The following is a 14853-nucleotide window of genomic DNA, read 5'->3' on the forward strand; positions in this document are numbered from 1 at the left end:
TAGTTAGAAACCAAAGAAAGAATACTTTGAGACAGGTCTCACTATGTAGCCCAGGCTGGCCTAGAACTTGTGATCCTATTGCCTCAACCTCCCGAGTGTTGGGATTATTAGCATAAGCCACCACGCCCAGCTAAGAAATAGTTCTTGAAAGGTAAATGTGGTTGATTATACCCTCTAATTTCACTACTTAATAGAGTTTTGCTCATTAGGTTTTGTAAAATTTTAAGTGACACCTGTCAACTACTATATTTATAGTGTATGTAGTCTATATAGCAGCTCTTTAATGCAGAACTGTTGGCTTCACTATATTGGTTACATAGTTTTTATTCATGCTTGTTGAATAAAGAGTACAAAAGAAATCCCCAACTTCTTCAGGTCCAATCCTCTACAGTGGCTGTTAAAGACAGCCCTGAAGTAGTGGAGTATAGTCAGCAAGGGACCCAGGTGGAGCAGCAGTCCACCTGGAATCTGAGAGTATGTATTTACTTCTTTTGGTGCCTTACACTGTAAGGCACTGTTAAGAATGCGACAGAATCGAGGAAATACCCACAACAGATAGTTTAAGTGGCAATTTACTAGACAAGGTACAGTTTAATAATGGTGGTGGTGATTGTTTCTTTCATTTTATTATTATTTTTTTTTACAATAAAGGTGTAGTCTTTATACTCCACACACACAAAATAAAACAAGTGCTTATTATGAAAGAGTCCCTACCCGCTCCCCCCATCAGAACATCCTGAACATAGCAGTTTAATGGAACAGAAAAATCAAGACAGGTCTGATTTTAAAATTTCAATAAAAAAAAAAGCAAAAGTATGTAATACAACAGCTGTTCAACTTCCAAATCTAAATGGGCACCATCAAACAAACAAAACTCCCTGTATTTTGTTTCTCCAGCACACATCCCAGTATAAATGTTCTGAATTATAATCAACTAGTAATTAATAATGGGAATAGAACCTTAGAACAGAAATAATATTGCTTCCCTACCCCTCCCCCCTTTCTCTTACAGTTGAAGGGTGCAGGTATTAGGGGATACAAAAGTCAGAGGAAGAATTAAAAAGAATTCCCAAAGCCACTGCTGTTTGGAGAAGAAAGGAAGACAGCATTTTACAAATGTCCAAAAATCCCAAGGCAAGTAACACAATTCATTCACTATCACTTCTACTTGAAAGAATAAAGAGATCAGCATGTTATTATATAAACTGTACTTTCAGAACTGTATTACAGGCTCACCAGAAACTATGGATGTAGTTTTAGGCTTCACCAAGGAAAACGGGTTCAGTTCAGATCAAGTTAGACACTGCACACCTAGCCTGGCTGGAACGGTGTCTGGAACTGCTCACTGTCACCCTCAACAGCTGTAAACTAAACAAAGCATGTAACTCCATAGGAAGTTTAGGATTGAAGATATATACACAGCTAATTAGATCTCCCCTGCTTCCCGCTCTTCAGAGCTCCTCCTGTCTTCTGATCTGCCATTAGCACTCTCATAGGACCGCTTCTTATCTTTTCGATCTCGGTCACGAGGTGATCTGTCTCTTGAACTCCTGTCTCTGTCACGTGATGCTAAGTCTTGGTCTCTGAATCTTTCTTTTGAGGATCTGAAAAATATTAATTTGAGGAGCAAAATATGTTGGGAAACCCAAAATCCAATGAAAGAATAGGATAAATATTAAGCTATTGATAGCTAAAGAAATATACTAGAATACACCCAAGAGTCAGTTTTCTGACAGAAAAAAAGCACTACCATACTTGATAAGGGCAGTAAAACAAGATGGTGGCAACAAATAGCTAAGGCTCAAAAAGCAGAAGCTAAAATAATGACCTACTAGGTATTTTAAGTATCTCAGAGACAACCATAAAGCTTCTCTAATTCATAAAAAGGTCTTTAATATAAAAATAATATATAGATAATGGCTTTTAAAAGTGAAAGGTATTATCAGATTTTCAAAAAAATGTGTATGAGAATGTAAGATTCCAAATTGGATGGAAATCAATGAACTGGAACAGGGAGGGTTCAGCAAATCCTTTCTAGGTGCTATATGGCCAGACAATAAATATCTGAGGTTTTGCAGGTCACACATTTAGTCTCTGTGGTAGAATTATTCTTCCTTTTCTTTTTATCAACTTTTAAGAATGTAAAACCATCCATAGCTTGCTGGCTGTACAAAAACAGGCTATAGGCCACATTTGGCCTGGAGGCAACAGTTTGCCAACACCTGACTTACATAAAAGAACTACTCAATATTATGGCTTTAAACAACCATTTGTAATGTAAAAATCTGCTTTACTCCTCCTGAGTTAATTCATTCAAACCAGAGTGGAAGACAGAAAAAGATGATCATACTATAATCAATCTGATTCTACCTTCTCCATTCCAATACCAGCTTCACTAAGAAAGGTACATAATAAAACAAGTTCATATCAGAAACTCAATCACAGGAAAAACCAAAGACATGGGATTAGAATATAGAACCTTCTATACCTTCCACATCTGAAATGAGTAACAAATATTACATTTATTTGGTTTTTTACAAGTGATACAGAGCTTTTACATCATTATTTCACTTAACCCACATTCAGAATTAGGATCTGAGGCACTGCCAAAACCTGAATACTTAAAAAAAACCCAAAAACTTTTCGTGCTGGCATTTACAGAGCCTCACATATGCTAAGCATTGCTCTACCACTGAGCTAGAAACTCAGCCCTGAATTAATTAATTAATTAATGCTTTCAGAAAACCATAAGGCAGGAAATAAATACTGTTATACCCAGCTTTAGACATTGTTTAATGAGGGGTTATGGTTTGGATACAAAATGGCACCAAAGGCTCATGTGTTGAAGGCCTGGTCTCCAGCTGGTGGCTCATGATTAATAAACCCAGGAATGAGTTCACAACTGACTGGGCTGCTGTAGGTGGGCCTGGTGGAAGGAAGTAGGTCTTTTAAGGATAAAATTTGTCCCTGGCCCCTATCTGCTCTCTCTCACTGCTGCCTCCTGCCTGCCATGAGGTAGCCCCTTGGCTCCACCACACGTTCCCTGCCATGACACTCTGTCTTACCATGCACAGGTCCAGAGAGCATCAATGACCCTGAACTGAAATCTCTGAAACTTTTAAGAATAAATCCTTCCTCTCATCAACTGTTTGCTCAAGGATTTTGTCACAGTGACAAAAAAGAATGAAAGAGTGAAACAAAAAGTCTGTAAGATTAATGCCATGGGGGGTGGGGGGCTTGAACTCAGAGCCTTGTGCTTGTTAGGCAGGCACTAAACCACCTGAGCTATGTATCCCGTCCCACCACCTTTTGCTTTAATTAATTTTCAGATAGTTCCTGTTGTTTTTGCCCAGGGCCAGCCTTGGACTGTGATCCTTAAACCTATGCCCCACTGGGATTATAAGCATGTACCACCACCCCGGGCTACTTGTTTAGATGGGGTCTTGCTAACTTTTTGCCAGGACTGGTTTGCAATCGGTATGAGTCACCATGCCCAACGATTTATGCCAATTTTGAGCATTCTATTTCAGGTTTTAAGAATATGTTAAGGAAAAAAAAAATCACATAGTACATCATTAGTCTTTGTAGGAATGAGATATGAAAAGAGATGACAGAAATAACTAAAAATAAGGACATAAGATGCTGGCAAGTCCCAGAGGTACCAGTGATAATAACTGAAAATCACAAGAAACAAACATCAGCTCGTCATCTTTTGTGAGATATTACAATGTTCTACACATAGGCATTCTCCTATGGTTTACACTACTGTTGGCCTAATAAAGGAAATACTCTTACCATCTCTATTGAAGCGATGGGGAAAGACAGTGGAGTAATTACATTATTTAGTCAAGGCCACTGGACCCCAGTAGTCTGCTGAAGACTAAACTATATGCATTACAACAGCTGCAAAGGGTCCTCAGTGACAGGGGAACTGCCAAGAAAAGGTCACAAATGCAATCTACTTACAACAGAGACCAGTACTTCACAGCAAGGGCAAGAAAACAGCAAAACATCAAGAACTTTTAATGGAAACTTTCACCTTGAAAAATTTAATCCACATGTAGCAAGCACTTGATGCTATAGGTAACAACAAGCAGGTTTTAAGACCAATTATTTGCTAATTTTTTGGTAAAAACAATGTTTTAACACAGTAATTTGAATTCAAAGATGAGGAGTACTCGAGAAAAGCAAAACATTTTAATAGTTTTACAAAAATATGGCTCTTTAGGAGCATGCTAAGGACCTCAGATGGGAGAGGCGCTATGGAGTGTGGAGAGAAAGTTTCTGTACAACTCCACAGTGCAGGAAGCATCAGGAACGAAGATGATACAATCTCAAAGGACAAGACTTGGAACTCGACACCCATCCCCCCACCTCCACCACCAATAAATACATGTAAGAGTTCACAAACACTGAAACAATGATAGCTGGGTATGTCAACACAAGAATCATCTAGATGTTTTATCACCTAGATGCATGATTCTCAAATTTCGTATGCAAGACTCACAGAGAACTTTTTTGTTTTTTTTAAATTCTGTTTCTGGACCTGCACTGAGGGTGGCCTCCAAAATCCAGTTTAAGAATGAGAGAAGTGGCCTAGGAGTTTCTTTCCTACTTGTTTAAATTACATCTGCTCAATCCATGCTTGATCAATTGCCTGAAGCCATTTCTAAATACTCTGGTATTTACTCACCTAAACTTGACCATCACTTACCCTATGATATCCAGTTCAGTACTTCATAATCTATGGTCAACTGTGCTTTAACTCACACAGCAAAGTTGTTAGAACAACCCGAGTAAGGGTACTCCACAATATTATGTTTCTTTGTGTTTTTGTTTGTTTGTTTTCCTAAGCCTTGTATGGTATAAAGTATACAATTCTTAATACCAGGTGTGGTGGTACATGCCTGTAATCCCAGCATTCAGGAGGATGAGGCAGGAGGATCTCAAGTTCAAGACCAGCCTGAGCTACACAGTAAGATCCTACCCAAAAAAAACACATTAAAGTATATAGTTTCTTATTACATGTCATCTTTTGGACTACTTAATTGAAGCCAGAAATATAATAAATGAAATATTTATTGGGAGCCTCTTGGGTGCTAGTGACTCATTGCCTGTAATCCCAGCTACTCAGGAGCCAGAGAACAGGAGGATTGCGGTTGGAAGCCAGCCCAGGCAAATAGTTCGAGAGACCCTACCTCGAAAAAAACCCATCACAAAAAAGGGATGGTGAAGCGGCTAAAGGTGTGGAACCCTGAGTTCAAGCCCCCGTACCGCCAAAAAAAAAAAAAAAAGAAGAAAAGAAAGTAGCTGAGAGCCTAACTCCTGTGATTTCAGAGAATGGGCAGCTGAGAGTACAAAAAAAAAAAAGGGAAGATTTTACCAGGTTTCTGTGTACTCTATTATGAACTTTATGTGCAATAACCAATAGAAAATTTAAAACTAGTAAGCAGGCACTCAAAAAATGTTTACCAATACATACTTAAAAATAGCTGTCAAGAAAAGAAAGCAATTTAAGTATGGTTTACGGTCCATAGAAATTCCTGATTTGGGGGCTATTCTGTGACCTGAGAAGTTTGGGGAACTTAAAGTCCTCTACTCAGTTCTAATCCCTAGTCTGCTCTTGCTGGATATTCAGGTCCTTAACTATACACCTTACAGTGTCTGCCCTCATTGCACCTTTTGAGTTTTCTCATTATGCCAAGAAATGTTGTAGCTTCCTTAAAATTGAATCTGCCCAACAAGCTAACAGTGTACACACAATGCATTACCTATAGTGTGGATTAAACAAGGATTTACTAGAATGTGTCCACTCCTAAGTAGTTTACCAGCTCAAATAAATTGGAAAACAATCAAAGCTAAACAGCTCTTTTAATGAAAGAACTTCTCAGAGACTCTAATTTTAATACATATAGAAAAAACTCAAGAGTATTAGTGGCTAAAATTATTTGCCTGAAAAATACTGTTTTCCAAGGCATACTAAGTAGAGAAAGCAATAACCTCTGCACATCAGTTCCAATTTCTTACTCTGGCTCCTATGTAATTCTTTACGAACTACCATATAATCAAGGAGAAATGTATACACCCACACAAAACACATACACATCACCAAGTGTAAGTTTCTAGCCAATATTCTAAACTCTAAACATAAGTAAAGTAAGTAAACAAAGGCTAAACATAAAAGTAGCTGCATATCCTCTGATCGGCACATCAGTACCTCCTCTTGGATCGCTCTCTGCTCCTATCTCTAGAACTATGCCGACTTCTCTGGTGGCTGCGGCTGCGGCTGCGGCTGCTGGAGCGGGACCTGTGGCGATGGCGTTTCTCCCGAGACTTGGATCGAGTCCTCCTCTTGCGTTCTCGTGACACGGAGCGAGACCGATGTCTGCGATGCTCTCTAGACCTGGATCTAAACAAGATGACAAGACTTACATTTGTTCTTATCTTTGTCAGTGCTACATCTTTCTTTAAAGATGAACTATTTTAGTTGACTTATTTGATGCCAATTGCATACCAAATCAACTAAACTTGCATTAAAATAGGTTGCTGACTTATGTTACTAACTACATACAACAGGGTTTCCAATTAAAAGTAATTCTCAGGGGTCACTCAGGACTTTATGAATTTGCATCTGTGGGCTGGGGTGTAGCTTAGTGGTAGAGCGTATGGTTGGCACAACCAAGGCCCTGGGTACAATCTCTAGGCCCACCAAGAAAAAAAAATTTTCTTTCATATTAAGAATATAAAAGAGGCAGGCACTGGTGGCTCACACCTGTAATCCTAGCTACTCGGGAGGAAGAGATCAAGAGCATCGTGGTTGAAGCCAGCCTGGGAATAGCTCAAGAGACCTGACCTTGAAAGACAGCCAACACAAAACAGGGCTTGCAGAGTGGCTCAAGTGGTAGGGTACCTGCCTTGCAAGTGTGAGGCCCTAAATTCAAACCCCATCACTGCCAACAAATTAATTAATTAATTTTAAAAAGTGAAGGTAACAGTCTACCAGTTTATGCCAGGAACTGTATTAACAAAATGCTTTATGAATTTAAAATAATTTAAATTTGTTTATAGCATACTTTAGAAATTAAGTATATAACTGACCCACATAGACTGAAGAATGGAGAGGCATTTATCCTAAATTGCTGTTCCTCTGAATTAGAAAGGTTATTACTATAGGTAAGTTATTTCATTAATATTTTTGGGGGTACTGAAGTTTGAACTCAGGACCTTACGCTTGTTAGGTAGTCACTCTACCACTTGAGCCATGCTGCCAGCTCTGAAGTCCTGAATGAAATCAAAACAGAGCATCCAACAATTTGGGAGAAAATAAACATGCAAAAATCATTTCAGAGGGGCCAGGCATGGTGGTGTACGCCTATAATCCCAGCTACATGAGCTATGTGGTAGGCATAGAAGAATAGATTTTAAAGAAATACTTAAGAATATTTTAACTCCCCACTATAATTCGGAGTTCTAATTTTACTGATGAAACTAAGTTGTGGTTCACGAGTGTCCTCTGAGCAATGCTCAAAACTGAACTACCAACGAAATAATAAGTTTATTAATTCTCATTAATTTTTCAAAGATACACGATCTATAAAAACCACCTTTGAAGAACACAACATCACTTATACCTATCTTCCATAATACCTACCTTTTGGGATTCTTGCTATGTGATCGGGACCTAAAAAAAAATACCCACTTTTAGAAAAGTTGACTACAAATAAAAAACGCTATGCTGTTTAATTGCTTTCTTCCTGATTTCTAGGTTTTATATTAATTCTATAAAAATAAAATATGTACTTATGCACCTTATTTTCCAAAATGCACCATAAACTCTACATATCACCACCTTGCTATATGGGCTTCTTTAACCAAAAAGACATGTTGCTCTTAAAAATGTGCTCCTGAAAAAAATTTGGAGGCTTCTTAAAAATCTAAACATTGATCTACCATTTGATCCAGCAATACCACTCTTGGGGATATACCCAAAAGAATGTGACACAGGTTACTCCAGTGGCATCTGCATACCCATGTTTATTGCAGCACTATTCACAACAGACAAGTTATGGAAACAGCCAAGATGCCCCACTACTGATGTTTGGATTAAGAAAATGTGGTATTTATATACAATAGAATTTTATGCAGCCACGAAGAAGAACGAAATGTTATCATTCGCTGGTAAATGGATGAAACTGGAGAACATCATTCTGAGTGAAGTTAGCCTGGCCCAAAAGACCAAAAATCATATGTTCTCCCTCATATGCGGACATTAGATCAAGAGCAAACACAACAAGGGGACTGAACTTTGCTCACGTGATAAAGCGAGAGCACACAAGGAAGGTATGAGGATAGGTAAGACACCCAAAAAACTAGATAGCATTTGTTGCCCTCAACGCAGAGAAACTAAAGCAGATACTTTAAAGCCACTGAGGCCAATAGGAGAAGGGGACCAGGAACTAGAAAAAAGGTTAGTTCGAGAAGAATTGACTTAGAAGGTAACACACATGTACAGGAAAGCAATGCGAGTCAACTCCCTGTATAACTATCCTTATCACAACTAGCAAAAACCCTTGGTCCTTCCTATTATTGCTTATACTCTCTCTTCAACAAAACTAGAGATAAGCGCAAAATAGTTTCTGCCTGGTAGTGAGGGGGTTACGGTGGGGAAGGGAGGGGTGGGGTAAGGAAGGGGGAATGGGGAATGGGGGAGAAATGACCCAACAAACATTGTATGTATATATGAATAAAAAAAATGAATGCAAGTCCAAGTTAGAATTGTATTTTTAATCTATTTCAAAATTTTTAAGAGTAACTTTTACTAATAAAAACCATATTAAGCAAAAAACAAAAAAAGTGCTCCTGAAAGACTAAAACTTGATATTTCTTTAATTTTCCAGAAAACACTTTCTAGCCTAGAAAAAAAATTGTTACCTACAGCTCTTTTATCTTTTTTCCCCTTCTAGGAACAGTGTGGAAAGTCTATGATATGAAATGTATACATTTTGGGCCCATAAATTCATACTGTGATCCCTCAAACACCTAATTCAGTCTTAAAACATCTGTCTCTTCACCTGAAATGAGATACTCATAGATAATTCACTCTTCACATTCCCCAGCACACTACTAATGCACAATAAATTGTAGTAGTCAATGCTACATAGTTGTTTTTTGTTTGGTTTTTTTTGTGGATGATATGTAACATGGCTGAAAGCATGGCTTTGGATTCAGACAGATAAGGAAGGGTTTTAACTCTCTAGCTCTACCACTGACCATCTGTGCAACCTGCATAAATTAGAGATCCTCTCTCAGCTTAGTCTGCCTTTGGCAAAATATACACTTCACTAGGCAGGGGGTTAAGGATTATATTGTGGTGGGGATTAAGATTCATGTTTGAAGACTAGGTCCAGCTGGTGGATCTAATCATTAGCAAGGTGATTAGGTCATGAGGGCCCTGACCTAACCACTCACAGATTCATTATTTGGAAGGGTGCAAAGTAGGAAGTAGGTCACTATGGGCGTGCTTTTGAAGCCCCTTCCTGTTAGTCTTTCTCCTTCCCCTTGGCTGCAATGAAGCAAGCAGCTCTCCTCCTAGAAGTCCTTCCACACACTCCTGCAGCAATGATGTTCTGTCTCACCACACACCCACAGCAACAGAGCCAGCCAACTGTGGACTGAAACCCCTAAAACCATGAGCCAGAAGAAATCATCCTTCCTTTAAGTTGTTTTTCTTAGGTATTTTGTCACAGCAACAAAAATCTGACTACTACAGATTAGATAAATTAATTTAGGCAAATTTCTTAGTACTGAGGCTGGCATATAGTAAACACCAAGGATAGGGACACCCCCCCCATGTCTTTTTCGGCACTATAGCTAGAAATCACATCTTGTATAATTTTATACTATTTACAAAGTTATCTTTCATTCTTAGTTACAGTATTTCAAATTCAGATATTTAAAAGAAAAAACATTTCTAAACATTTCTGAAACAATGTTACATTCTGCAATCACTGCCAAAGGAAACAGGAGTAAGAAAGTGAAAAGAGTTAAGAAGTAATGTACTTTTCTCATCTACAAAGTGTAGTCCTACAAACAAATTTATGCTTATCTGACCATTATCTCGATTGATTCAAATAGAGAATTCCATGGTTGTATAAAATACCATTGATACTATCTTAAATATTATAATACTGGGCAATATATCCATTAAGAAATTGGAACAGACTCACATGCAGTGGTGAAAGCCCATAATCTTAGTACTCGGGAGGTTGAGGAAGGAGGATTTTAAATTCCAGAATAGCCTAAGCAAACAAGACCCTGTTTCAAAACAAAAACCACCACCCCCCACAAAAAAAAGCCCTACAAAATACAAAGTATTCAACAAGAACAGGAGATAAAAGTCCTGAGGCTTTGTTAAATGTGAAAGAGAGACAGATAGGCAGAGACAAGAGAAATGGAGGACAGACGGTACTTCTTAAAAGAGACAATATCCACATAGCATTGTTTCATTTTGTCTTTGCAGTGCAAAAGATTGCCAGTCAAAAGTCATGTAACAGGAAGGAAATTCACTTAAACAACTTGAAGTATAATATGCTCAAAGCTAGTAAGAAGCTGGGCATGGGTGACTCACACCTATAATCCCAGCTACTTAGGAGGTAGAGAAGATCAGGAAGATCGCAGTTCAAAACCAGCCTGGGCACACAGTTTGTGAGACTCTATCTTGAAAAAGCCCATCACAAGAAAGGGCTGGTGGAATGACTCAAGCAGTAAGAGCATCTGCCTAGCAAACGCTGAGGCCTGGAATTCAAACGTCAGTACCCCCCCTCCCCCCAAAAAAACCTGTAAGAAGTTGGCATGCCCTACTCACATTCTATTAATTTAGGCATATCTGCGACCTCCAAGAAAAGGTATTTTAACTTTCAAAGATATGTAATATGATTAAAGGAACACTACAGATAAAACAGTTAACTCCTTTGTGGTCCTTCTAAACTTGTGAACATGAGTTACAAAGAATGTTGCCACATTGATGCTATTCAATTTTAGTTATCAATGGGTAAAAACATGGTTTAGAAAAGTGTTTAAACAATCTAATTATGCAGAATTACAGGATTTATCAATTAATGCTAATATAAGAACTATGTACACTTATTTACTATGAATGAAATTTTTATGATTAATGGCTCTTAGAATTAAGAAAAGAACTAAAGTTTAAAAAAATAATCAATGAAACAAAACCCCTCAAACCTTCTAGCAAATATAAAATACACAGAGTATAGCTCTAGGTCACACAGGTACAAATCTAGCCCAATATGAGAAAAAAAAAATCAAAGGGCTAGAAAGGTGGTGTGTCATAAATTTTACAAGACTTCTAAAGATGTGAAGCAAGCAGAGGATGTAGTACACTTCCACAATCCCAGTACTCAGGAGGCAGAGGCAAGAGGATCCAGATAGTTCAAGGCTAGTCAAGGACATAGTAATACCTTGTCTCAAAAAAACAAAGGGCTAAGGATGTAGCTCAGTGATGGAATGCTAACCCAGCATCGTGTAATCATGTACAAGGTCCTGGATTCAATCCCTAGCTCGCATGAATGCACACACACACAAAAACATACAAAGCATTCTTTTTTTTTTGGCAGTACTGGGGTTTGAACTCAGGGCTTCAATGATTGCTAGGCATGTTTGAGAAAGAAATCACCTTCAGTTAAATGACTAAGAATTAATACAGGTTGAGCCCCCCTAGTATGAACATCTGAAATCAGAAATCCAAAACTTGGGCACTTTTCTTTTTATTGGTGGTACTAGAGTTTGAACTCAGGGCCTCATGCTTGCTAGGACTTGAACCACACCTCTAGCCCCCTTTTGAGCACAGACATGACACTGAAAGAGTTTCAGATTTAGGAGCATTTCAGACTTTGTATTTTTGAATTACGGATGTTCAAATGGTAACATTTATTAAACAAATATTCATAAATTAAAAAAAAAAAAAAACCCTCCAAAATTCAAACACTTTCTTGTCCCAAGCATTTCACATAAGGTATGACACCTGTAAATTTATATAAGTTTTCTTGCTTTTTTTCCATGTCCCACAACAGATTTCATAGTACCTAAAATATTGTCTCAATCACATTCCCTTTTAGATCTGGGGAGATTTAACTTCAAATATATATGGACTAATACTATGACTTCATACCTTCTTAGCTTCTCCCGTTCTTCTCTCTCTCGTTCTTCTCTTCGTTTCAGGCGTTCCTGGTTTCTTTTCTCCTGCTTCTCAGCTACAACTCTCTTAAATAATAAGAAGCGTGTATTTATTGGGTCGTAAAACTAATAATATAATAATGTAGCAACTTATTGGGTCAATCTAAATTATCTTTAACCTCAACTTTATAATATGGCTTTCAACATAGTACAACTAACATCAAAATCTGTTAAACAAGTCCATCACAATGTAATTATTAGGTTTAAAAGATATGTACAAAATTTCATGTTTGTCCATGATTTCTAAATGACATTTCAAAATCACTTCTACAAGATTTTTCTCCACTGAATGTTTCCCAGCATTACTGTGTAGTTTTTGGATTTCAGTTTGAAGAGACCCTATCTTCAAAAAAAAAAAACCTTCACGAAAAAGGGCTGGTGGAGTATCTCTAGGTGTAGGCCCTGAGTTCAAACCCCAGTACTGGAAGAAAAAAAAGTATAGCGCTTTAATTCCAGTGACAAAAGTGCATAGAAAGTGACTACCCATTGTTCCCAATCTTTGAGTCAGCTTGAAATTAGTGACAAAATGTTACAGGGCCACAATTATACCAAATCGATGATAGTTACTGACTCTGTCCCACCTTTACCACTTCGAAACACTCCAAATTTTTTTGTGTTTGCTTATTCCTCAACAGAACTTAGAATGTGAGTAAGAACTGTATTTGCCTTTTCCACAATGGCCTGTATGTTTAACAATAATTGTCCTGTCTAAGGTACCACCCTACAGCCTTTTCTGAAATGGGGCAAGAATATAAAAGACGAGGATGTATGTACAAGCTTGCTATTTAGTGAAGAATTGCAAAACATTTCAAATATTACTGGGCTCACTTTCTCAAGTTCTCTCTAACTAGTATCATATTACTGAGTTTACTGAAAAGAAAGGTAACAAACATTTCAGGGGATTTTGTAAAAGATTAGTTTAGAAAACAGTTTGAGTGATTCCCATCTGTGTCATGGACTACACAAAATGCTGCATCCAGAGTAATGAAGTGGCACTGAAAAGCCTGCTTCTCAGATATATTCCACTATCCACCTTGGATCTCCATCTGCAATCCTACACTCTTCAGTCTGAGTTAACAGATATTAAATAGAACTGAATAAGAGTCAAGAACACTATTCCAAAGGAGAACTAATACAGTTCAAAGGAATACATGGTTAAATAAAGTGTGGGATGTAAATTTACCAATGTACCTTTAATTCTTCAAGCTTCTCTCTTATTTCAATAAATCCCAGGTGCAGTTTCCCCCCAAAATGATCAGCCAATCGTCTGTCATTGTCATGAAGACCTAAATAGGCAGAGCAGACTTCACAGACTCGAAGTTTCTGCTGTTGGAAACTGGAAGCTGGCATAGAATTCCGATAAACTTCCTAAAAAGGGTCAGAAAAACAATGATCAGATAAACCTCAGTAAAAGTCATACAAGAAGACTAGGATGTGGCTCAAGTGGTAGAGTACTTGCCTGCCAAGTGCTAGCTCCTAGGTTAACTCTCAAGCACAGCCAAAAACAAAACAAGCAAAAAGCCATACAAGAAAATACACTACACTTATACTTTTACCTTACTAATATAATTCTGTTTCTTGTTTGAGCTAATCAACATACTCAGTTTAAAATACTACATTTTCCAAGCGTTGGCTAATAAGATGTCAGTGGAAATTGCTGGATAGAATCCATAGAAGGTTCTTTAAAAGATTCAGGCAAAAATCACCAATGGCTACCATAAACTGTGGGTCAAAAAGTGTTAAGAAAGGCTGAGGATGTAGCTCAGTGGTAGAATGCTTGCCTGGCCTGTGCAAGGCCCTTAGTTTAATCCACAGTACCACAAAGGAAAAACAAAAAAAGTAACTGAGAAACAATACTGACCAACATGCTTACTAGTTACAAAAGGGAGGCACTGCAACTTCACAGGCACCATCACCAGAAATGTGATAAATTACTACCAGGTGTCTCTTGACAGGAATAATCTAACCATCAGGGGCTGGACATGTAGCTCAGTGGTAGAGGAATTGCTTAGCATGTGAAAAGCGCTGGACTAAATTCTCAGGCACCATTCCTCATCCTAACTAAGGAAAAAAAATAGACTAACTCAAACCAAAGGACATTTTATAAAATAACTGACCAATGTCTATGGTGATGCATGCCTGTAATCCAGCACTCAGAAGTAAGGACAGAATACAGGAGAATCAAAAGTCTGAGGACAGCATGGGTTACACACTGTGAAACTGTTTTACACACACACACAAAGGAAAAAAAACAAAACAGACTGCCGGTGGCTCACACCTGTAATCCTAGCTACTCAGGAGGCAGAGATCAGGAAGATCCCGTTCAAAGACAGCCCAAGCAAATATTTCGTGAGACCCTATCCTGAAAAAACCCAATACAAAAAAGAACTGGTGGAGTGACTCAAGGTATAGGCCCTGAGATCAAGCCCCAATGCTGTGCAAAAAAAAAAAAAAAAGTTAAGAGCCTGCCTAGCAAGTACTAGGCCAAGTTTAAACCCCAATACTACCTACCCCCACCAAAAGTATTATTGGGACAACTAATGATAGCTGAATAAAATAATAGCCTTGAATCAATGTTAATTCTCAATTTTTGATAATTAT

At 38.0% G+C, this 14853-nt stretch overlaps 1 protein-coding gene across 6 annotated transcripts in view; it reads right to left on the minus strand.

Moving 5' to 3' along the window:
• Positions 1-559: 559 nt before the first annotated feature.
• Luc7l2 (LUC7 like 2, pre-mRNA splicing factor) overlaps positions 560-14853 on the minus strand; it is a 54250-nt gene continuing 39956 nt past the window's right edge. For 4 of the 6 annotated variants that reach the window (XM_020160464.2, XM_020160493.2, XM_074062166.1 and 1 more), the window contains 5 exons: positions 13444-13620; positions 12188-12279; positions 7652-7681; positions 6218-6409; positions 560-1604 (listed from right to left, as the gene is read on the minus strand). In XM_020160464.2, the coding sequence (XP_020016053.1) occupies positions 1427-1604; positions 6218-6409; positions 7652-7681; positions 12188-12279; positions 13444-13620 (669 nt within the window). In that variant the 3' untranslated portion in view covers positions 560-1426. The remainder of the gene's footprint in view (positions 1605-6217; positions 6410-7651; positions 7682-12187; positions 12280-13443; positions 13621-14853) is intronic. The other 2 variants (XM_020160477.2, XM_074062163.1) reach the window with 1 other exon arrangement.

The sequence above is a fragment of the Castor canadensis genome, chromosome 2 (genome assembly GCF_047511655.1).
Source record: "Castor canadensis chromosome 2, mCasCan1.hap1v2, whole genome shotgun sequence".
In the NCBI taxonomy this organism is placed as follows: Eukaryota; Metazoa; Chordata; class Mammalia; order Rodentia; family Castoridae; genus Castor; species Castor canadensis.